Source organism: Mustelus asterias, chromosome 22 (genome assembly GCF_964213995.1).
Source record: "Mustelus asterias chromosome 22, sMusAst1.hap1.1, whole genome shotgun sequence".
Lineage (NCBI taxonomy): Eukaryota > Metazoa > Chordata > Chondrichthyes > Carcharhiniformes > Triakidae > Mustelus > Mustelus asterias.
In genome coordinates, this window is record NC_135822.1 from 67,030,164 (window position 1) to 67,055,634 (window position 25,471).

The window sequence follows — 25,471 nt, forward strand, 5'->3', positions numbered from 1 at the left end:
CGAAACATTCTTTCTGGTTGTATCACAGCTTGGTATGGCTCCTGCTCTGTCTAAGACCGCAAGGAACTATAAGGGGTCATAAACGAAACCCAAATTGGCTGTGATGTTTGTACGACGATCCATTACTTGGTTGAGGAATTAGGTGGGCAGTCACAACAGAATTGATGGGATTATATGATGCATACTGCGTTGCCAATATTAGCAAAATAACATTTGGTGTAAGAAATCGGATTTTAAGGATCAAATTGAACGATAATACCCTAGAGGTTTCCAGATTGTATCTCCTGAGTGGTGTAATTGGATATTGTTTTCCAAGTTGCTTAAGAATTGACTTATAGCTGCGTCATTGCTCTTTTCACTCAGTTACATTGCCTGGTATTCATCTCATGGTGACCTCCTTACAGCAACTTTAAATCAATAGAATAGTTTCTTTTCGCAAAGATTGGAGCTATCTTTCTTTCCCAGCCATTTAAGATCAAAAGCTGATGAATGCATCGTAAAAATGTTGTTGTGACCACTTCGGTGGTCCATTAAGTTTTAAATAATTAGTGTTTAATATTTTTGTTTGTGGAAAAGTGGTGAACTGTTTGCTGTTGTGCGTGGCACAGACTGAATCTTTCTTCTTCCAGTAGATCTTAAAGCTCGTTGCATGCAGCAATGGCTGCCAAATGTCTCCATTTGCTGATGATAATAAGCCTGTTCCTTGGGTTCATTTTTGACTGCTTATGGTTGGATACTCAAAGGAAGAGGTTTTGCTTCAGATTCACAGCAAGTTGTTTATGGGGATTTGGATCAATTGAATGTAGTACATATTCTGAAACAAAATTCTTTTTTAATAATGGGTTTTGTCAGTATTTGCCTGAATAACTATAAATTGAGCTTGCATGTTGATACTTGACAAACCCATCTGTCGAGCTGTGATTCATGATATAACATTTTTGATTAAGCTATATTTGCTAGCCAAGGATATGAAGCCAAGTAAGATGAATGCATCCAGATCAGCTTGTGGAACAAAGTTGAGGGTCTGGACAGAAGACTCATTTACCTTGTGTTGACAATTGTCATGCTTTCAGTCATTTTAAAAGCAGTATCAAATGGAATCTGTAGCAACTCTCGCAGCTCTAACACATTATCGCTCCTTTCAGTTCTGACAAGGAGCCAAGGTTTCAAAACATTAACTCGTTCTCCTTACAGATGCTCCCTGACCTCCTGAGTTTTTCCAGCATCCTCTGAAAATGCACAGCTTCTTTCTTATCTGTTTCAGATGTGCACTATTTTCACTGCTGTGATAGAGGAGAAAACCAAATTAGAGGGGTTCAAACATGGAATTGTGACAGAGGTATGGATTTGGGAGGATTATGGAGAGCAAAGAGGTTAGAGGGAGAGCATTGGTTTCCATGAACAGCTTGTCCGTCTTTTTTGTTTCTGACAAGATGGGTGGTAGCTGATTGGAAAGACAGAGCAATGCTGTATGAAACATTCAACAAGTATGAACTGTTATGAGGGCCAAAAAGGGTTTTGGGGGGAAAAGCAGGAGCTTGTAGATCAGCTGAACTTTCAAGGCATGAAGAATACTGAGAGATGAATGAGAGAAATTTGAGAATTAAGAGTAAGTATAGGTGGGTGGAGAGTCAGGCTGAGAAGTTGGATTTGGCAGGCAAGGGAAGAAACAGAGGCAGCTGAGCAGCTCTCTTAGTTTTGCAGACAGTTTCAGAACGGCCTTTTAAAAACAAAACAGTCGAATACAATTATTGTTATAGTTCTCTTCCTGTCACACGCAACCTGCCCTTTATTTGGCAACAACTCTCGGTCAGTAACATGATTAAAATTAGGAGTTCAAATGAGGAAACGGCAGATTTGCATCCTTGACTCCATCAGACATGTTTACAGTACAGAAGGAGGTCATTTGGCCCACCCTGTCTGCCCTGGCTCTCTGAAAGAGCATTCTACCTCGTCCCATTCCTATACCTTATCCCTGTAACCTTGAACATTCCTTCTTTGCAGATAGCAATCTGATCAAACCAGCCTCTACCATTCTCTCAGGAGGTTTCTTGTAGACTCCAACCAATCTTCAGTGAAAACATTTTCATTCTGTTACCAAAATTAATCACCACCTATTCTGCATGGAACTTTATCTATCACTTGTCTATCCAATCAACGAACCTGCCTATGTCCTTTCAAAGTTCAGGACTATCCTCATTACAGTTAACCCTTCAATTTTCATGTCATTTGCAGATTTTGGAAAGAAGCCTCAGACACCACAGTTGAGGTGTTTATCAGAAAGAACAAGTCCCAAAACTGACTCCTGGACAACTCCACTCCGAACCTTCCAGTCTGAAAATCAGAAGAACATAAGAACATAAGAAATAGGAGCAGGAGTAGGCCATCTAGCCCCTCGAGTCTGCTACGCCATTCAATAAGATCATGGCTGATCTGATAGTGGGTTCAGTTCCACTTACCCGCCCGCTCACCATAACCCTTAATTCCCTTAATGGTTAAAAATCTATCTATCCGTGACTTAAACACATTTAACGAGGTAGCCTCTACTGCTTCATTGGGCAGAGAATTCCAAAAATTCACTACCCTCTGGGAGAAGAAGTTCCTCCTCAACTCTGTTCTAAATTGACTCCCCGTATTTTGAGGCTATGCCCCCTAGTTCTTGTTTCTATTGTAAGTGGAAATAACCTCGCTGCTTCTACCCTGTCTAGCCCCTTCATTATCTTATATGTCTCTATAAGATCTCTCCCCAACCTTCTAAACTCCAATGAGTACAGGCCCAGTCTACTCAATCTCTCCTCATAAGCTAACCCCCTCATCTCCGGAATCAACGTGGTGAACCTTCTCTGTACCCCCTCCAAAGCTAATATATCCTTTCTTAAATAGGGGGACCAAAATTGTACACGGTACTCTCGGTGTGGCCTCACCAGTACCCTGTACAGTTGCAGCATGACCTCCCTGCTTTTATACTCCATCCCTCTCACGATAAAGGCCAACATTCCATTTGCCTTCTTGATCACCTGCTGCACCTGCAAACTGAGTTTTTGTGATTCATGCACAAGGACCCCCAGGTCCCTCTGCACAGTAGCATGTTGTAATTTTTCACCGTTTAAATAATAGTCCATTTTACTATTATTCCTTCCAAAGTGGATAACACTTACCAACGTTATACTCCATCTGCCAGATCCTTGCCCACTCACTTAGCCTATCCAGATCTCTCTGCAGACTCTGTGTCCTCCACGCAATTTGCTTTCCCACTCATCTTTGTGTCATCTGCAAACTTTGTTACCCTACACTCGGTCCCCTCCTCCAGATCATCTATGTCTATGGTAAACAGTTGAGGCCTCAGCGCTGATCCCTGCGGCACGCCACTAGTCACTGATTGCCAACCGGAGAAGCACCCATTTATTCCGACTCTCTGCTTTCTGTTAGAATGCCAATCCTCAATCCACGCTAACACTTTACCCCCAACTCCGTGTAGCTTTATCTTATGCAGCAACCTTTTGTGAGGCACCTTATCGAATGCCTTCTGGAAATCTAAATACACCACATCCACCGGTTCCCCTCTGTCAACCGCACTCGTTATATCCTCAAAAAATTCCAGTAATAATCATGCATTTATCATGACTGTTTCTTGCTGTTCTGCCAATTTCAAACCCAATTGCTTTTATATATATTTTTCCATGTTGCACCATTTTTAAAGATGGGTTTTAATGGAGATTGTGACCTTGAATATTGGTCAACTGTCTCTCACAAACTTAAGTCTTGATTTCATGCCATTTATAGTGCTCCCTGAACTCTCGTAGCAGCACAGTTAGTTGATGCCTCTTTTGGACAGCTGTGAAAGCAAAAATGAACGTACCGATACCATATTTTTGGCATATCTTGCCAACTGTTGCATGTTTTTACCTTTTGTGCGCATGACGGGTAACTTGAGAAGAGATTCTGGAAGTGAGGAGAATGCTGCCGAGGTGTTTTTGTGTAACATATTGCTGACCAGTGTGAAATAGTGTGACAGTTGTCAGAATTGCTGAGGTACTGTAATGTTTGGACTTCTACAGTTGGAGGCTTTTTTAAAAGGACATGACAGTTAATAAGTTTGTGGCTCTGGGGAGTCTTTCAGTGAAAATTATAGGAAAGCTTTTTTGTATTTGATGGGTAAACAATTGACTGTTTGATAAAATGGACATGTCCAAATATTTAACAGTTGATGCGAGAGCCATCAGAGGGCAATAACTGAAGTGTGCTGATGCAGCTGCTGTTCAGCTAATTGCATATTTCAACTACTGTCTTTTTAATGCAATGTCATTTTTCTTTCCATTTTGTGCTGCAGTAATAAGCTGTTTACTCTCCACCCATTGTGTAATCATGTTTGTTCCTGGTTGGAACAAGGTCTTTTGTCTGATCATGTGATGGTGTGGTTAGCATTGTTACCTCGCAGCGCCAGGGAGTTTGATTCCAGCCTTGGGTAACTGCATTCTCCCTGTCTCTGCGTGGGGTTCTTCCCGGGTTCCCCGGTTTCCTCCCACACTCCAAATATTTGTAGGTTAAGTGGATTAGCCATGATAAATGTGCAGGGTTACGGGAATAGGGTGGAGGGGGTCGGCCTGGGTTAGATGCTCTCGGGGATTCGGTGCAGACTCGATGGACTGGATAGTCTCCTTCTGCACTGTAGGGATTCTGTGGTGACATATTAATGACATCCTCAGCCATTTAAACGGGCAGTTAACTCCCAACAGTTTGTTGAGTGAGCACATTTCTAATAAAGCTCTTGTTTGTACCTCACTGGTCAGCAGGCCTATCCTCAAAAAATACCATACCACACTGATCTACCCCAACCCCTGTCAGCAATTCTTTTTGGAATTCTTTCACAAATATCCAAGCACTAAAGCTTGTCCGTCCGATAATTGTGACAAAAGATGAGGACACCAAAATAGGGAGAGAATGGTCTGGAGGACATAATGAGTTTGCGTACCATTGTGCAGTTGATGGAATATAAATTCAACCACTAAATCTGGAATATCAAAGTTATCTGAGTCAGTGTGACCATGACAACTATCAGCACTTGGTGTCAAAACCCATCTGATTCATAAATGTTCTTTCGGGCAGGAAATCTACCATTCTTTCTTGGTCTGGCCTAGCTGTGACTCCAAACCACAGCAATGTGATTGACTCTTAACTACCTCCTGAAATGGTCCACCTTGCTCGAATTCAAACATGGGTTTAGCGTATGTGGCAAAAGTCTATATGCTGTCCAGGACAGAGTACAGCTCTGGTGTATGGACTTCATGCAGTGGTGAAAAGGCAATGAATCAATCCCATCTAATAATGTTAAACCTGTCAGATGTTGTCTTGCAGAAGTTCACTTTATTTTAGTGCTGTAGCAACTATACTGGCAACTGATTTACTATGAATTCGGTATCTTTGTGCTTTCTAACTTTTACTTTTTTAAAAACAGGCTTACCTTTGGCACTTTGTATCCTGCCTACACATCCTATAAAGCTGTCAAGACAAAAAATGTGAAGGAATATGTGAGTACTGTATCTTTAATCTATAATGTTTTTAATCAAAACAGTGGCAATTGGTGTGCAACCATTTGCATGATACTACCTTGAGGTTCAAATGGTCAGCATGACAGCTGTGTCGGAAAGAGGAGGGTGACCCAGGTTCCTTCACTGGTCTCGGTTGACTTTGGCAGTTCTCAGGTGATGCACTGCAGTTCGTCTCAACACCTGCAGTTCAGGCTAAGACAAGAAATCTGTCAGGTTTCTTAGTTCAAATAGCTAATTGACAATTCTGAAGCTGCTGAAGCTCCATTAATGCAGAAACTGGGATGTGACTGGTCCTGGTTGGACACAAGTTGAGGTGTCCATTGGTTAATCCAAGCAAGGAACAGCGCCATCAAACTGGCAGCCATTTGGTTCTGTTTATGGAATAGTGATTGAATAATATGGTGTGCACAGTGATGGCTACGTAATTGGTTGGCTGAAAGCTATAATCCCTGATTACTGGAAATTCCACAAGTGTATTAACCTTTGGACGAAGAGCTGTGAGTTGATGCTCCTTACTTTAAAGCATCTGTTGAAACAAATGGCTATTTGGCTTTTTCCATGTTGGGCTGAGTGTTTTGTCAATTCACTCTTTTTTTACCTTGAAGGGAGCAGTTATAACTTAGAGCTTTGCTTGCTTGAACCATACTTAGAAAATCAATTGGACACAAACTTAGAACCAAGTAACAACTTGGCTGGACTTGAAACACCAGCCCAGAAATTGTTGTTTAATTGGCAGAGAGCCGGGTGGGTTTGCTGATGTGAAAATGCCACAACACCTTGAGAAGACACATGCCCCCTTAAAAAGAAATTGAGAAATTGCTGTTGGTGATATGCCATTTGCTCACCATGAGCTTTGCAAAAAGAATAACTTATTGGCTGGCTTCCCATTCAGATGAGTTATGTGGCATGCAGTTCTTGATCTTGTCTGTTGGATTCCATGTAATCAGGCTATAGAATTGCAATTGAAGATTTTTTTTTTCCTTGTGCTTTCTGTGCCTCATTTGGCATCAAAATTGTCCTTCTAATTTTATTGTTCAGATCTTGTTTCACCCTGATTGATTTTGATTAAGGAGACTTGTTAGTTTAAAAGCTAAATACTGTGGATGCTGATAATCTGAAATAAAACAGAAAATGTAGGGAGAAAACCCAGCAGGTTTCGCAGTGCCTGGAGCGAAACTGAGTTTCAACTCTGTATGATGACTCTTCAAAGCTGAAGGGTCAAAATGGACTGGAAGCATTAATTTGGTTTCTCTCCACAGATGCTGCCAAACTGTTCAGACTTTCCTGCATTTTCTATTATTTACCCAGTTAGCTTACCTGTAAACTGATATCCCACAGATTCCAGAGCCCTTGGCGTCCATTTCATCAGCAACTGACATGGACAAGCTGAACACTGGGTTCGGTTTGTTGGCTTGGGTCATGATGCTGTGGCTGCTGCTGTTCAGAATCTGCTCAAAATAATAAGAGGTGTAGGGCCTTAGAACACAGCCGTGTGGCTGGGATCTGAATCTGCAGGTTTGAACATGTAATTGATTCTTCAATTGAATCACTTTGTTCTGTAGTTCATGTACAGTTTAAAAGGGTATGTATGTTGCAAGCTGTCTTGCTTGCTTTCCCAGTTATTTACTGTACAATGCACCTGACATTTGTTGGTGTGATGCTGTCTGTGGGAAACAGACATTGAAACAAAAGACAGCTGCCAGCAATTATGATGCTCTCATCCTAATTTGCAATAAAAGTCTAACATAGCAGGCAGCCTGTTACCAGATGATTCCGTTATTGATTTGCTGAGGAATGCTCAACTGAATCTGTTGTAACATTGTTAACTGGGTTGTGAATCTTTGAAATTCTTTTATCGCAGACGGTTACGAATGCTCCAATGCTGAGCGCATACAAGGCTGGGTTGACAGATTTATGGTGCAATGGTGAATGAGGGGTTGTGGGGAGTTGAAGCTCAAGATCAGCCATGATGGAGCAAACCCGATGGGCTGAATGGTCTGCTGCTCCTGTACCTTGTGTTCCTGTGTTGATGCATCTGAGAAAAAGAGCTAATTTGAGGAAAATTATTAATTTCTTGCACACCAAAATCCCTTAAGTGAATCTGGGTGACCGTATACAAAAATATTTCAGCAGTGTTATTTTTTGTAAGAATTGAAAATTGCATACTGGGTATGTGACTCAAGATTTAGCAAAACAAGCAGTCCCCCACCCCAACTTTTAATCCTCTTCAGTAAAGCTTAAACTTAAGCTCTCCATCTGCAAACAGTTTCTGCCTTCACAATTGTAGCATGCTAATTGTGCTTTGAATTGCCTGCTTAACTTGCAACCACTTACTTGCCTTGAGCATCAGAGAAATGAGCTAGTTTAAAAATTTTGGGTTCCATCCTATTGTCGGACCTCCAGAAGGGATTTGCAGCATCAGCATGAGGCATCTCTCTCCTTGAAGCCTCCCTCAAAATTTCCTGTTTGACAAGATTAGCAACTCAAATAAATTTGCTGCGCAACAGAATTATGTATTGTTTAGATGTCTCTGCTTGTACGCACAGACCATGCAGAAGCTCATAATTGCTTTCTTGGGAGGGGTGAAACATGTAAAATAAATCATTTATTAAATTGCATTTGATATGGCATTTATTGAGGTTTAAAAGCAGGAAGTGCTCCAGGAACCAAAGGTAAACAACAGGAAGTCACAAACCTGACTTGAAAAATTGAATTAGAAATGCAAGCAACTTAGTGAATTGCTATTGATTATCTTTTTGGCAACCGCAATGGCAGTATATGAAAATGAAGGCTAATTCTTGAGGCTTTATTTGCAAAATATGGTCCCTCAAATTCTTCAGCCCTTGGACATTAGTGTACTTCATAATAGTCAGTGATTTGAAATTGCTGTAACTGAGGAAAGTCTCCCTCTAATGGCTTCCTTTAATCTGCACCAGTACAACACACACAGCTGGAGAAGGTTGAGAAATCAGACAAAACACTGCAATCATGAGGTTTAGCAGTTGCTTTGATGTATACAATTGTCGTGTTGCCTTCAGTTTTGGGAAATCTGCATTAAAATCAAACAAATTTGAACTCTGGAAGTTAAGATAAAACTTATTGTTTTGATTTGCCTCTGTGTACCATGTAAATGTACACAATAGCCTCAGTTGCAGAAGTTTTGCTAAAGGAATTGAGAATGTTTGAATGTTATTGAAGCTTGAATTCTAGACCGCACGGTCTATTAAAAACAAGAACGTTAATTTTTAGATGCAATGACGGTTTGCAACATATTTTGAAATGAAGGGAACAAAAATTGACTTTTTTCACACTGACAACTTCAATGCAGGAGTGCAGCGGATCATTACCTGTACTTTTTGGTCTGTGGAAAATGACTAAGATTTTTTTTAAATTTCCATCTGGTGTGTGCGTCACTGATTAGGCCAGTATTTATTGCCCATCCTTAATTTCCATTCTGTAGCTGGAGGTGAGCCACTGTCTTAACCCACTCGAGGTCGTGTGTTGCAGGTACACCCATAGTGCTGTTTGGAAGGGCGTTCCACCGTTGTGACCCAGAGACAGTGAAGCAGTGACAATATTGTTCCAATGTCAGGATGTTGCGTGGCTTGGAGGGGAGCTTTCAGGTAGTGGTGTTCGGATGCATCAGCAGTAATAGAGGTTGCGGGATTGAAATGACTCCCCTAAAGGTGTTTCAGTACTTGACGGACTACAACAATGACCTTCCATTGTGTTTTGGAAGCGGTAACAGCATATGGATCACTTATTTACTGATCAGTTGGCCACAATTTGCTACTGTTCGCATATTGCTGCCAATATTGTCTGTCTTTACTGCTCGCATGAATGTGACGCTAACAGTGTCAACAACTCACAAGGTTGGCTAAAAACACTTCACAACATTTTGATAGGTGTCTATTGTCAGCTGTCATCAACGTCCCTCCCATGAGTTGATAGTGAATGCTGTCACTTTTCAATTTCTGGCATCTCTGCAAAGCTGATGTCATCCCTACCCCCATCTTGACAGGCAATGGCATCAGTAGATAGGTGTCCCTTTTCTCACCCTCAACCAATGGGTTCTTAGCTTTGAAGCCTCAATTACTGTCCAGAATGAAAGCCCCACAAATCTAGAACTGTTTTGATCTGACGGGCATAGTCGTTTTGGGTGATGGAATTATTCATGTCAGTAGCTTTGGTGTTGTGGTGTTGCTCCAGATGTGTATTTAAGGTGCAACTGTTTTGTGAGAATAGGAAACTTGAGGAAATTAACGATTGAAGAAAATAACCGTTGCATCTTTTGGCTGGCTATTTTGGGAAATATTTTACATATAAGCTCAAATAATGACCCTTGCTGAAAAATTTGACTTGCTTATTTTTGATTAATGTTCCATGGGGGGTGCGTATTAATCTTGGCCCAGCAGTAAATTTTAATGCGCATTTATGGAAGATGGAGCATCATGGACAGTTTTGGCCCATAACTTCCTATCTCTGAGCAGCCCTTGTCTGCATTATTGCAGTTCGTGCTGTAAAAAAGGTGGGGTGCGTGTTTATTACCATCCTCTCAACTGTCCTTGACAAAAGGCGTTGGGAAGCTGCTGCACTGCAGCTTTCTTACCTAGACCAAGTCGGCAGGTTAGGCAAGAAAGATGCAGCTGCATTGCATTTCCAGGGGTAAGTGACTCGAGGGTTGCGATTGTCACTCTACAGAAGCTTGGCTCTTTATTCCCTTACTCCTTCAAATAATAAAAGTCTCTTGATTGAAGTTGTTTGCTCTACTCCGTTTTCCACTTCCATGTAATTTAAGACAATAGGAGCTTGTACTCTGGGCTGTTTAGAAAGAAATCTTGTGTTCTGTTGTTCGTGCAGCTAAAGCATCTAATTTCTCCTTAGGTTCGATGGATGATGTATTGGATTGTGTTTGCAATCTTCACAACCATAGAAACCTTCACGGACATATTTATTTCCTGGTAAGTTGTAAAATACATCCAACGTTTTGAAGGTAGCTGAGAGATTACTGCACCTTTTCTTCTACACTGTTTGTTGGGAGAGAGGGATTCAAGAGATTTGATAAGGGTAAAGCTGTCCAACTTGCTCTGAAATGGGCAACTTGACTTCATGCTGACATGAATTGTTTGCTGGAAGGGGATAATAAGTCAAGTTGCTTTAATAGCATGGTGGGAGTTAAGCAGGAGATCTACACACGGAATCATTTTAGATGAAGTGAGCTGGCACCAAGCAAATTACCCACGTGGATTTAACCTATGAGGCAAAGCCCTGCTGTCAATGGTCAATGTCAGTGCTGCTTTCCTTTTTTGGCTGCCCAGGCAGAAGGCGAGCCAGGTGAATTTTGACATGACTGCCCTTGCATATCCTTCCTTTGTCACACTTGTTGCGAGGTGTAATCTTGTGTTTTTTCCAAAGCCAGTTGGCTGCAGGTATTGCAGAGTAGCTGTCAGAGGTAGGTGAATGCAAGACATAGAAATGGGATTTTATGTATTAACTTCAACGAGTTATCAAATTCTATGTTGAAACCAAAATTGAATATGTTGATTTTCCTCCAGTTGGTGAATGAATCTTAATCCAACCTTTGCGTTATACTGTTGTCATGGGAGATGGAAGATTATTTTATACAATGGTGTGTAATTATTTGTGATAACTGACTTTCTCTCACCTACAGGTTCCCTTTCTATTATGAAATCAAGGTTGCATTTGTTGTCTGGCTTTTGTCCCCATACACCAAGGGTGCCAGCATGATTTACAGGAAGTTTATTCATCCCACACTTTCTTCTAAAGAAGAGGTAAATAAAAGGAGTTCAATGTTTCTCTTCAATGTTGTTGGGCTGCGGTATTAAGTAACATTGTGCTTTGATGGAAAGTTACTTCTGAAGCTTCTCAAAAACCTTATTGATTTTTAAAAGTGAAGTAATATGATAGTCAAATGGTTTTGAGTGTTTAGTTATGACTGTAAATTGCTAACTTTAAAAAGTTCATAAAATGTTTGGATTAGAGCACATCCTACATCTGGGACAGCTTAAAATTAACATGAATATTTTGCTCCGTTGCAACATCTTGGCTTTGTGTTATACATGGTTGGGCACTTTGGTTGCAAAATGCATCTGGTGCAATGCATTTTTTTGCATGTCAAATATTCACAGTTTACCCCTCTAGCCTTAAGAGTGGCTACCAGTGAGTTGAAACACCTTGTTATGCCTTGTCAAATAATTAGCTGCTTTTCTGTAATCTCTTTAAATTTAGCCTAAACATGCTTTTTCCAATCTTGTCACCATGCCCCACACTGCAGGTATGAAGCTGGAGCTTTGAAGCATTAAGATTATGACCACATAACATTATGTGGCATTAGCACACTGCTTCAGTTATACCAAACTGCCATGATGCTCATATACCAACGCTCAAGTGTCTAAACTGGAAAAATGTTCTGTTGCCCTACTAATGGTCCACAAAATGGAAAATAAAAATTGCAGTAAACTACTCCAAAGCTAGCTTTATACAAGCACTTCGAGATGCAATGAAATGTTCCAGAATATTTTGCAGGACCATAGTAAAACAAAATATGACACTGAGCTACACTGAGAACATCGGTTAGAAGGAGATATGAAGTAGTGTTTTAAAGGAGGCCTTGGCAGAGAGGTATTTGGAGGAAATTCCAAAGCTTGCAGCCTTGTCAGCTGAAGGCGCAGTTAGCAATGATGGAGTGGTTAAAATCAGGATTATTGAAGAGGCCAGAATTGCAGGAATGCAGACATGAAGAATTGTGAGATTCACGGGGATTACAGAGATTGAGGGGGGAAAGAATCAGAACTTTAAAATGATGTTGTTTGACAAGGAGCCAGGGTAGGTCAGTGAGCGCAGGAGTGAAAGGGGAATGAGACTTGCCACGAGTTTATGGGCAGAACAGTTTTGAATGACATTGTTCACTGAGCATAGAATGTGGGAGACCAGCTAGCAGTGTGTGGGTACAGTTGAGTCCAGAGATAATGAAGACATGAATGAGAATTTTAGCAGCAGATGAGCAAAATATTAAGCCCAGTGCAAGTGATGAAGCATTTTAGCACAAGTCTGAAACGTCAGAAGCAGTACGATTCTTATGACTGGATGACCAGAACCACATCAATCAATCCAGTTGAGTTCTGACCGCGGCACGGTCGCACAGTGGTTAGCACTGCTGCTTCACAGCTCCAGGGTCCCGAGTTCGATTCCCGGCTTGGGTCACTGTCTGTGTGGAGTTTGCACATTCTCCTCGTGTTTGCGTGGGTTTCCTCCGGGTGCTCCGGTTTCCTCCCACAGTCCAAAGATGTGCGGGTTAGGTTGATTGGCCAGGTTAAAATTGCCCCTGAGATGCGTAGGTTAGAGGGATTAGCGGGTAAATATGTGGGGGTAGGGCCTGGGTGGGATTGTGGTCGGTGCAGACTCGATGGGCCGAATGGCCTCCTTCTGCACTGTAGGGTTTCTATGATTCTATGATCAACCTAGCAAATTTTTGGTTTGTAGCCCATCAGTCAGCTGAGGCAAGCCACTGCCTCATTCGGCTTAGCTGTCAGACTGACATTCTTGAAGTAGAAGAAGCTTGGTGTGTTTTAGCAGCGCCAACTCTATTTATATTTGTGTTGTACGTGCCCATCTATGAATGGATTTCCAATCACCTGGTGAAGGAAAACAAATTGTTACCAAGCGAATATTGATGGATTTTGTTTTACAATTGGCGTAGTATCTAAGGATGCATCATTTCCCAAATGGGCTTCTTTTTAAAGTGAGGAACCTGAGTTTTGCAAGATTTGACATAAAACACGATTAGGGAAGGAGGGGTCACAATTGTTCAATCATCAATCACCATGTTGTATGCTTTCAAGGTAATCATTGGATTTTTCTCCTCATGGGTCCAACTGCAAATGGAAAATAAAAAGCACCATACTGCTTAAAGGGCTTGCAGTTTATATACACTGGGGCAGAGTGGGCCTTTGTTTCATATCTCAACTGAAAGATGGCACTTCAGACAGTACTGAAGGAGCGCTGCACTAAGGTGGATTTGTGGCTGAGATTTTTGTTCAACTCTACTGAATCTCTTCAATTTTTACATGCTTCAGACTTCCCTCTACTGAGGTGACTAACCATTGTTTTGCTCAAGTATTTTTGCATGGGCAAGTGCTATCTCCAATATTTGGAGTACGTGGCCTCCTTTGAATTGTGATCATGGTTGTCTGATAGCAGGTTACTCAGCATTAGGCAGCACAAACAAGCACAGTGTTGTCCACACCTGCTGTTGATAGATATATGTTTCTGACTATGAAGTCAGAAGCTAACAACCAGGAAATCTCATGCAATTTTTTGCCAATCACAACGGAATTGCAATCTTGCTTGAAAATCCTATTGTTAAACTACATTTACTGCAATGCAGGTGGGTATTGCTTACGATCTGTAGCCATTTCTATAATAAGTCCACTGATTCATTTCTACTTTGGATGATACTGTGGAAAAACGAAATAGAAATGTATTGCGTTCTCTGTGTGCTCTGAACATCCTAAAATTTTTGACACGCTGTTGTTCACTACAGGCTTATTCAGCAGCAAATCTCAAATAGTAGATTCATGATCAAAGCAAGTTTTGGTAATGTTGATTTAGGGATAAATGGTGGACTGGATGCCAAACCAAATGCCTGTTATTCACCGATATCAGTGGTATATTTTCCTTACAAAGAAATGCAGTTTTTATCTAGTCCAAACTCTGTGGTCATTCCTGAGATGTACTTTGGCGTGTCACTGATATTTGACCTTCAAACACACCTGGGTTTCAGCACCAACTGGGCCACAGCAGAGTTGATGCCATTTCTTTTGCATGAAGGAAAAGCACAACCCAACTGCTGGGCTGAGTGACTTGCTGTGTTAACTCCCCCTAAACCTTTAAAATGGCGGAGGTGCTGAAATAAGCAAGTTTTTTTCAAATTCATTCTTGGGACATTGGCATTGCTGGCTGGCCAGCATTTATTGTCCATCCCTAGTTTCCTGAGGGCAGTTGAGAGTCAACCACATTGCTGTGGCTCTGGAGTCACACACAGGCCAGACCAGGCAAGGACAGCAGATTTCCTTCCCTGAAGGATATTAGTGGACCAAGTGGGTTTTTCCGACAATCGGCAATGGTTTCACGGTCATCCGTAGATTCTTAATTCCAGATATTTTTATTCAATTCCAATCTTTCCATCTGCCATGGTGGGATTCGAACCCAAGTCCCCAGAACATTAGCTGAATTTCTGGATTAGTAGTCTAGCGATCATTCCGCTAGGCCATCACCTCCCTTAGAGTAAGAGGGGAGAAAGCTTTTTGCTGCTTGAAAATCTATTTTTTGGGTTATTTCGAAACTAGGAACTTAATTCTGTATCTGTTAGCCTTTGAAGTGAATCTCAACTAGCCCTGTTTCTGGCTGCCAAAGTGATGTTTTTTTTAATTTGTAGAAGTGGTCAGCTTTCAATTCCATGAACCAAAAGAAGCATATTTTAGAAATGATTGTTAGCTTTCAATGTCTTTGATATTGAACTGGGTAAATGTGTTGGGCACAACCTGCTTAATCACCTTTTTAGCAAAAAAGTACTTCAGTTTTGCTGCAGTTTATGTAATAGAAACACAAAATGCCAATAATGTGCAACAAGTCTGGTGTCATAAAGAGAAGGTAATGTTTCAGTTGATGGGAAGATACTTGAGAAGGAAGAATATACGAAGGAGTGGCTGCTTTGCATTTGATTTTCTGCCTTCCCTCTTAGGAAATTGATTGCTACATAAGTCAAGCCAAGGAGCGTGGCTATGAAACCATGGTGAATTTTGGCAGGAAGGGATTAAACATGGCAGCAACTGCAGCTGTGAGTGCTGCTGCAAAGGTAAGTATTAGTAAACATGGACTGTCCTATAATCATTACACAGTGATTCTTGTAACTTTTCAAAGTAATTTTCTCCAAACCATGATGGCTGTGCTGCAGATAGTTCATTGTATGACTAGGACTGTCTCATAGAAATCATAGAAACCCTACAGTACAGAAAGAGGCCATTCGGCCCATCGAGTCTGCACCGACCACAATCCCACCCAGACCCTACCCCCATATCCCTCTAACCTATGCATCTCAGGACACTAAGGGCAATTTTTTTTTTAGCATGGCCAATCAACCTAACCCGCACATCTTTGGACTGTGGGAGGAAACCGGAGCACCCAGAGGAAACCCACGCAGACACGAGGAGAATGTGCAAACTCCACACAGACAGTGATCGAAGCCAGGTCCCTGGAGCTGTGAAGCAGCTGTGCTAACCACTCATTAAGAATGAGTCGGCAAGATAGGACCTAGTTGCAGAGCATGAAGGAAACACCATACCAACTGTCCTGTTAGGCCATTCAGAAAGCACTTGAATCAAACACACAGAATGGAACTTGAGTCACGGGTAGGGGCAACATATTCCCTTCATGAGATTTTCTGACCACCAATAACCAGAATTACAGAATTTTGTTTTTTTTTGTAACTTTTTCTGATTTGCAATATAGCCAGTAAACTGGGGATACATTGTTAATGGTGTTTGATTTTCAGAGAGTTTATTCCTGGGATGCAGGGATTGTTCTCTGAGCAGAGACTAAATAGACTGGGCCTGTACTCTTTAGAGCTTGGAGGAATGCAAGGGGGATCTCATTCAAACATGGAAAATTCTTAAAGGGCTCAACAGGGTAGATACAGAAAGGATGTTTCCCTTGGCTGGGGAAGCCACTTAAGACTGAAATGTGGAGGAATTTCTTGACTGAAAGGATGATGAGTCTTTGGAATTCACTACCCCAGGGGGCTTTGGAGGCTGCAACATTTATGTTCAAGACTTGAGATCAGTAGACTTCTGCATATTAAAAAAATCAGGGGCTATAGGAATAGTGCAAGAAAATGGTGGTGAAGCAGAAGATGAGCCATGATCTCATTGAATTGCTCAAAGGGCTGGATGCCTACTTTTGATTCTTTCTTAGAGATTTTCAATATGTTCAACACTGGTTGATTGCCTATTACCTTGAGGGCTGCTGCTCCACCCTTTCCAACTGGGATTGCATTTGATTTGTCTCGCGGCTTGGCAACACTTCATGCTGCTTCATTAAACAAGTTTCAAAACAGAATGCATAAAAAGAACTTGTTTAACAAGTGCTTCCCTGCATTGTAATATTAACCATGACCAAAGGAGAAAAAACATTGGCGATGCCCATCATGTTTGACAACTATTTGGGTTACAATTTAATTCCATTATAGTGTTATCTTGGAAATATGACTGTCCTTTACATTAACATGCTGACCACCTATGCATTTTCCTTGATAATTTTAATTTCACTTTAAGGAACCTTGCAGTGCGAACAGTTTTTTTCTGTGCTTGAGTGACATGTCTTTCTTGTTCTTCTGATGTTGTAGAGTCAGGGAGCTATTGCCGGACGCCTGCGCAGTTTCAGCATGCAGGATTTAACGAGCATTCAGGGAGATGAGCCAGTACATTACAGAGACCCTCTTTATCCTGAGGAGGAGCTGAGGGGAAGGAAACCCATCTCTGCTGCGCGAGTGGAGTACTGTGAGTTTGAATCAATTTTGTGGTGTTAAGAAAACATGGGACAGTAGAGCAGAATCAGTTTTGAGACTGTTTATTTTCCTGTTCGGATGTTAAAAGAGAAATGGGTTGTATGATCTTGCAACTTAATATACCAATACACTCCACACCATAATTGCAATTTTCAAAGGAGTCTTCAGTTCAGCAGTGCATCATTTCCTGTCGAATTCAAAGGTTCAAATTACTTTTGCTGTTTGTCTGGAGGTTACTGATGTCTAGGTGAATATCTTGTGGGCCTTGTGTATTCAGTCAGGTGCTCATGCCATAATCTGTTATACCTGTATGTGGATATGAAAATGTGGACTTGCAGATTGTGAACAGATTGTTTGCTGGCAGTTCAGCGCTGCAACATAATAATATTCCGCGTGTTATGGCTAAAGACTGGATGAAATCCAACCACAATATTGCAATTAGTTTTAACCACTTCACTGTTCAACCCACGATGCAAATACTGAGGGACAGTTGAAAATGAGGTAAAACTCGAGCACAAATCTATTCCCGTGGTGTTATGAAGTACATAATTCATCATTAGTTCTGTGTATGTCATCTGAATTCAAGTTTGAATTATTTGTTACCTTGTCAGCTTTATTTTACCAAATTAAAGTATGTTTCAGTTTACTTTGGTGTTTAGGATTGATGGACTGAAGTATCTATAGAGGGAAAGAGAGGAAAAAGGTTGTCTCCAGTAGTGGTCTGTTGACCCCAAAGGGCAGTTGTCGGCCTTTATAGTCTGGGTGGGGCATCTGTATCTTATCCTGCATTGCTGATTGTACTGGAAATTCAAGATTTTTGTGGGCCACATAGGAAGTCTGTGCCCACGTAGCAAGTCAAAAGGTTATGATCAGCTGCTTTCAAAAAAAAATGTACAAATTCATTCTAATATGTCAAAAAGAGTTAGCAATGGTTAAATGCTCCTAAGTGGTATCTTGTTGGGATCTAAAGCTAAGCGGTTGAATGACAATTTGAGAGTTATGGTTGATTTTTATCGCACACTGTTGAATGACACTGGTGGAAATAAGCCCCACAGAAAAAAGGCGTTGACTGCCCTGAGCTGCGCAGATCCAGAAGGTTGCAAGTTCAATCCTTGTTGTTTGAGTTAGCTGATTTCAGCAGTTACAGCCAAACAGTGATGCTCAGCACTCCTATTGAGAAAAGAGACAGTCCTATTGACTAACTAGTGGTGCCAACCTCAGTGCTCCTTTCTGGGGAAACTAATAGACTGTGGAGTTGGCTAGTCGGCGAAATCTCAATACCCTCACATCATGGACAATAGCTGCTGAGTGAAAAACCCAAAGGTTATTATCAAGTGTATTCCAGCCAAGGTCATTGCCTCCAGGAAAGGAAAAGAGAAAAGGCTAAATGTTATTAGTGCTGAATTATAATTTGGGAGGTGAAACCAGTGCTTCGGTTAAGATTGTGTTTCTCAGCAATACTTTGTTTTTACAGCTTCAAGACTCCCTGTGACTGCCCAAAATGACCGATACGTAGGTGAGAGTGATTCTCAGGATGAGTACAAGTCTGATGGGGAGGCAGAATATCAAAGAAGTTTGTTGCGTCATCGTGAAGCAACAAGTGTCAAACGGACCAAACGAGTCCAGAGCCACCAAGTGGCCAAAAAGAAACTGCAGAGCAAAGAGGTATAAGTAAAAAAAAACCCTGCAAGATTATTTGATCCATTCAAATCAGGTGTGTTAGTTTCTGTACAGGTCAAATGGTTGTCTTGCACAGAAAATTGTGTTCCTTTTACAAACACAAATGTCTGTCCGGAGCAAACATTGTCACGTCTGACAAGCATCCTGACTTGTCAGCGTTGCAAATTGCTGAAGGCAGCAGTGTCTCGGCTGAACTGCCCTGTGCTTCCAAATTGTTTGCGGCAGTTCTATAATCCGATTGCTTAAAAATAGAACTGGTTATAAACAACTTTTTACTGTTTATAACAGTTGACAGGTTCTCTTAAACTTAATGATGCCAACTTGTTCAGTCTTATATTCCTACTTTTTTAAACTGGGTTTTGGGTTTGTATTTTCTTGGTGTGATTTATTTTGACCTCCTGATCTTGCAGTTTACTAGAGGTTATGCTCCGTTCAATACTGAGTTAAAATATCATTTTAACATCTTAAAAATTCAGATTAATGTCTGCTGGGATCTGCATTATCAACCTGTGTTTTCTCTGAACTGCGTTCTGCTTTTTATTGGGCTTATTAATTAATGCTCTAAATGTTTGCAGCGCTCTCAGCTGGATTGCTGAAGGTTAAACCTGTTGCAATTGCAATGCAGATGGGTTGCTTTCTGTGATGCTTTGAGGGCCTCCAGTGGATGGCAATGAGAACTGCATTCAGTTGACTCCAGTTGCAATCCGTGCTGGTGGCAATGACATGGTGTGCTGCAAACCCAAAGTTCTTTTCATCTGTTTAAACAGACAAATCACTTCCTCGCAAAGTAAATGATGTCGTCCAATTACATAAAATCCTGGTCACCACCACCACCCTCCTCCTCCTTGACTTAAGTCCTTACAACTTCAGTAACTCTCCTGACTCCGTCCCCCAGTTCAAAATTCTTTTCGTGTGAACCAAGATAGTTCTGATAGGCAATTGCACTAGGGGGACATCACCACAAACCTGAATCTTGGGGCCCTCTTGCGTTCAACAAGGCACATTGGAGTGCCATTAGGAGGAAGAGTTGTGCCAAACGCTTGTTTGTTTCTTTTGGTTATCTGCCTTTCCCTCCCCAAACTTTGGGTCACAAACCTTAGAATAGAATACCCAAGGTGCAGGAGGAGTCAGTTTGGCCCATCAAATCTGCATTAGCTCTTTCTGACAGAGTACCTTACCCAGGACCTTTTCCCCACTAATTCAGCATGGCTAATCTAACCTACACACTAAGGGGCAATTTAGCATGGCCAATCCATTTGGACTGTGAACGGAAACAGTAGCACCCAGAGGAAACCCATGCAGACACGGGGAGAACGTGCCGACTCTGCACAGATAGTGACTCCTTCCGGGTATCAAACCCAGGTCCCTGGCGCTGAGAGGCAACAGTGCTCGCCACTGTGCCATCGTGCTGCCTCGCCTGTTACTTGCTTTCAAGAACCCAGATGCTGCTTCAAGTTCGTCCAGCAGCATGTGGTGTTCACTGGAAGTTGTTCCCACAACGGTGGCAGAGTGGTTAGCACTGCTGCCTCACAGCAGGGACTCTGGTTCGATTCCTGGCTTGGGTCACTGTGTAGTGCCTGCATGTTCTCCCCGTGTCTGCGTGTGTTTGCTCCCACATACTGAAAGATGTGCTGGTTAGGTGCAGTGACCGTGCTAAATTCTCCCTTTATGTACCCGAACAGGTGCCGACGAAGGGATTTTCACAGTAACTTCATTGCAGTGTTAATGTAAGCCTACTTGTGACACTAATAAACTTAAGCAATCTAGACACCAATGATTAAATGCAGGGGCATGCTCTTTTTTTAATTGAAACATAATAAATGTGATTGTTGTCTATTCCTAGGTTGTGATAAAATCCAAAGTTAGACCAAAGAAGAAGGCTGCGCAATCGAACTTTGACACATTATGAATGCAAAAAAAAAAGCATTTCGCTGCTCGTTAGAAGCACTGAGCTCATGGGTAAAAAATCACCACTGCTATTTTTAATCACGGGCAATTTAAAATGGCCAAATGTTGTATTCTTGTGCTACTGGGGCAAATATTTTGCAATGTTGTTGCATGCCTCTTTTTAGAAGGTAACTGTTTTGTCGATGACGGTGCCACAGGCTGGACCCACATTAAAGACAAAAGCTCTTCCTAAAACCAAAAGATTGTTGAGGCCTAGTCTGTAATGGAATTAACAGATGAGCTTGAAGAGCACCTTAGATGATTTTCTTTTTAATGAATCTGTCCCCCGTCATGGGATTTCTTGGTGTGGGTTGTTCTGAGGGAGTCTGGAACTCCCCTTTTTTATTGTATTCCAACTATCAACGTGCCATGTTTGTAGATTGCTCAAGTTTGCCATGGAACATCTCAATGTGATGACAATGAGTTTGCACTGATCGCTTTCACGAATGTTGAGATCTGTTATCTACCTTTTACCCATGCTTTGATATTAATAGCATCAGAGTAACCCCCTATTGTCACTACATCAATACTTTAAAGAGTTAAGCTCCTCTGATAATGTTGCATCTTCTCACCAGCATGATTCGAGTGGATATATCACTGCCTTGTGGGATAAATGTAATGTATGAAAAAGTATGGACTTTTTGGACATCTGTGTTTATTTGAAGTGCAAACACTGTCAAAATGAAGGGCCTCTTGTCATTTGAATTTATATGTCTGCAGCTGAACGTGTCATGTTCTTGTGATGAATTGTTTCGTGTCACGAGTTCAGCATCTGAGTTGATGCACGGAAGAGTTGGACAGGAGGGTGAAGCTTCAAGTGGTTGGAAACCCGAAGCTGTGGTTCTTTGTAATCCACCTACCTGGTTACTGCAAATATTATCTATTCATGAGAGGTAATTGTTTAATTTAACTTCAGTGTTAACAGCAATTCAAACAAAAACCGCTGGCCACTTCATGTTGACATGATCAGAGTTTCTGCGAAGGACTCTGTTGTTAGCGGTGAGACTGCAGTTTTGAGCTGTCCGGTGACAGAGTTAGCACTACCTTGTAACCCCACTCTCGGCTAATTATAGTGGATCACTTTAAAATTGACCCAGTTCAAGGGTGTTGGAGCTGTCTGGGTGGCTCTGTAGTTTCATTTGGAGCTAAATTTAGACATGTTCTCAAGTCACTCAAAACATCTAAATGTTTTATTGTTGTCTGCTCCATGGATCCTCTGTGAGGCTCCTCTCCAATTCAAAAGTAAGCTCCGCATGTACACCTTGTCTTTCAGTCAGCAGAGTTTACCTGTATCTTGGGAATCTCTGCCACAAACTAAAGAATTTCCTTGATCTGCTGCAGCTTATTTCAGTAATAGTTGGTGTGCATCATTTGACTAACAATTGTTCCACCAAAATGATGGCATCTGTCCACACACAAATACCCTTCAAACTAGGTAGGGATGTCATCTGAACTAGAAAATCTGCAATTTCCCCCATGTAATATTAGCTAGCAGGTGCATAGGTCACTTGTCTCTTAGTCTGTTTGCCAGTTTTGCATTCTGGAGCAAATTTTCAAGTCTCAATTCAAACCAAGTGACATTTATTTAAATCAAGGTGTCTTAAATAGCTACATTTTATATTTAAGAAATAGTTTGGTTGCTTGATTATTTGCAACTATAAGTGCGTATTGCTGCTGAAAACAAGTCCCATTCTGTTGGAGAAAGTTGTGACCTTGCCACCTTTCTGACTTAGAATGAGTGTACGAGAATGGGCTTGTAACAAAAAATAAATTTCAACCCCCCCCCCTCCCTCCAACTTTGGTTATGGCAGAAGCTGTCCTGTTTGTCTGGACATATGTTCTACGTTTCGTTCTGACAAATTACATACTTACAGCTCTTGAATGTCAAGGTTTTGCAATAAGCATGTGAATGGTGTGGACCATGTGATAAATGAGCAGGTTCTGAAGCAGCAAGCCTCCCCATCAGGTACTGCAGCTGCTAGATATCATCATTGATTCATACAAGTGAAGTGAGGACGGTACCAAGTCTGCTCTCATCACTCACTGCATGTTCCCATGGTTCCTTTCTTCCTGTATTTACAATACATTGAAGAGAGGAACAACACAACAATTTACCTGAGGCACATCGCTGCTTGGAGCTGTCAATGCAAACTGCTTGAAGATCATTGGAAAAAAAGCGCAGGATTCATTGAGCTGCATGAGAAGCTCCACTCAGTTGAATCGCAGGGAACAAAATTAGTCACTTGGGATCCTCCTGATATCTACTTATCCCCTTGCTGTTTATGTATGCTGTCCATTGTTTCTTAATCCTTTATAAGTGGGTCTTTTTAAGTCCATATTGTTTTCACAATAAAGTTGTTGGATAATATTTGTATGGTGTTCTTAGTTTGTCTCATTTCATTTTATCTGATTTAGTCAGTTATCATTGAGAGAGAAAAATTTGCCATCCTTGTGTTGTATGACTCCAGACCCTCTGCTGTGCGGCTGATTCAGTCGCAGCACCAGGCATAGCTAATAATGAGGTGTCAACTGGGTAAAACTGCAACACAGGACTATTCGCGTGCCAAACAGCACAAGCAAAACTCAAGAGACAGAGGTAATGATCCTACAATCAAGTCTATCAAATCAAAACTCAGCAATTCTGTTACAATCCATCATGAAGGTGGCAAAATATTCAAAAACTAGCCGGAGGAAGTGGTTGTATAAAGCTCCCTATCCTTAATGATGTGTGGGAGGCCGGCACATCAATGCAAAAGATAAAGCTGAAATATTTGCAATCCTCCACAGCTAAAAGGGCCAAGTGGATGATCCATCTTTGCCGCCTTCTGAGGTCCCCAGCATCACACATGCCAGGCTTCAGCCAATTTCATTCACTCCCTGATATCATGAAACGGCTGAAGGTACGGACTACTGCAGATGCAGTAGGCCCTGGCAATATTACTGAACACTTGTGCTCGAGAGCTAAAACCCTGAACCAAGCTGTTGTAGTACAACTGCTGCACTCTGGTCTATCCCATCATGTGAAAAACATTTCAGGTATGTCATACCCGCCAAAACAAGCCAAATCTAAACTCTAGTTACTGCCCTATCCTGGCATTGCAATCAAATGGCCCCCAGTAGTAATCTCATTGTTCAGTTTAGGTTCTGCCCAACTGTTGTTTGTCATTTATATGAATGATTTGGATGAGAATATAGGAAGCATGGTTAGTAAGTTTGCAGATGATACCAAGATTGGTGGCATAGTGGACAGTGAAGAAGGTTATCTGATAGCAACGGGATCTTGATCAATTGGGCCAGTGGGCTGACGAATGGCAGATGGAGATTAATTTAGATAAATGTGAGGTGATGCATTTTGGTAGATCGAACCAGTGCAGGACTTACTCGGTTAATGGTAGGGTGTTTGGGAGCATTACAGAACAAAGATCTAGGGGTACATGTTCATAGCTCCTTGAAAGTGGAGTCACAGGTGGACAGACTGGTGAAGAAGGCATTTGGCATGCTTGGTTCCATTGGTCAGAACATTGAATACAAGAGTTGGGATGTTTTGTTGAAGTTGTACAAGACATTGGTAAGGCCACACTTGGAATACTGTGTGCAATTCTGGTCACCCTATTATAGAAAGGATATTATTAAACTAGAAAGAATGCAGAAAAGATTTACTAAGATGCTACCGGGACTTGATGGATTGAGTTATAAGGAGAGGCTGGATAGACTGGGACATTTTTCTCTGGAGCGTAGGAGGCTGAGGGGTGATCTTATAGAGGTCTATAAAATAATGAGGGGCACAGATCAGCTCGATAGTCAATATCTTTTCCCAAAGGTAGGGGAGTCTAAAACTAGAGGGCATAGGTTTAAGGTGAGAGGGGAGAGACACAAAAGGGTCCAGAGGGGCAATTGTTTTCATGCAGAGGGTGGTGAATGTCTGGAACAAGCTGCCAGAGAGCGTTGTAGAGGCAGGTACAATTTTGTCTTTTAAAAAGCATTTAGACAGTTACATGGGTAAGATGGGTATAGAGGGATATGGGCCAAATGTGCGCAGTTGGGACGAGCTTCAGGGTTTTTTAAAAAAAGGGTGGCATGGACAAGTTGGGCCGAAGGGCCTGTTTCCATGCTGTCCTTTATGACTCCTATAACTTACTTTTAATTCATTGTAGCCTTGGTCTGAAGCTTTGAACTAAGTGAAGTGGCATTTAGGGTGGGATTTGACTGTCTCATAAATGGAATTGATGAGAATCAGGAGGGGGGAGGGGGGGGGGGGGGGTGGATGGCGGTGATGAATTCCCACTGGTTGGAATCGTACCGAGAACAAGGATTGTTGTTTGGAGGTCAATCGTGTTAGTTCACAGATAACGCTGCCAGACGTACCCTACTTTTCCCTGAGCCTAACTATCTTAGCTGCTATATCAATTACCTTCCCTCTGTCAGAGTGGGGGTGCTCGCTGATAATGCCATGTTCAGCGCCATTAGTGATTACTCCTGATAGTGAAGCAGTCAGTGTTCGTAACGCAGCAAGAACCGGATAACATTCGAGCTTAAACTGGTAAGTAGCAATTAAATGCTAGGCAAGAACTATCCCAGCCATTGCCCCTTGATAGTCAATGCAATTATGGTTTCTAAATTCTCCATTATCAGCAACCTGGGATTACCATTGATCAGAAATCGAACTGCATCAGCCATATAAATACTGTGGCTAGAAGAGCGGGTCAGAGGC

General features: G+C 41.7%; 1 protein-coding gene across 2 annotated transcripts in view; it reads left to right on the top strand.

Moving 5' to 3' along the window:
* The window catches only part of LOC144510151 (receptor expression-enhancing protein 1-like), a 37,268-nt gene extending 14,140 nt beyond the window's left edge, over positions 1–23,128 (top strand). For both annotated transcript variants that reach the window (XM_078239534.1, XM_078239535.1), the window contains exons 2-8: positions 5,456–5,528; positions 10,434–10,510; positions 11,221–11,341; positions 15,313–15,426; positions 16,972–17,125; positions 18,608–18,798; positions 20,657–23,128. In XM_078239534.1, the coding sequence (XP_078095660.1) occupies positions 5,456–5,528; positions 10,434–10,510; positions 11,221–11,341; positions 15,313–15,426; positions 16,972–17,125; positions 18,608–18,798; positions 20,657–20,722 (796 nt within the window). In that variant the 3' untranslated portion in view covers positions 20,723–23,128. The remainder of the gene's footprint in view (positions 1–5,455; positions 5,529–10,433; positions 10,511–11,220; positions 11,342–15,312; positions 15,427–16,971; positions 17,126–18,607; positions 18,799–20,656) is intronic.
* The last annotated feature ends 2,343 nt before the right edge of the window (positions 23,129–25,471 follow it).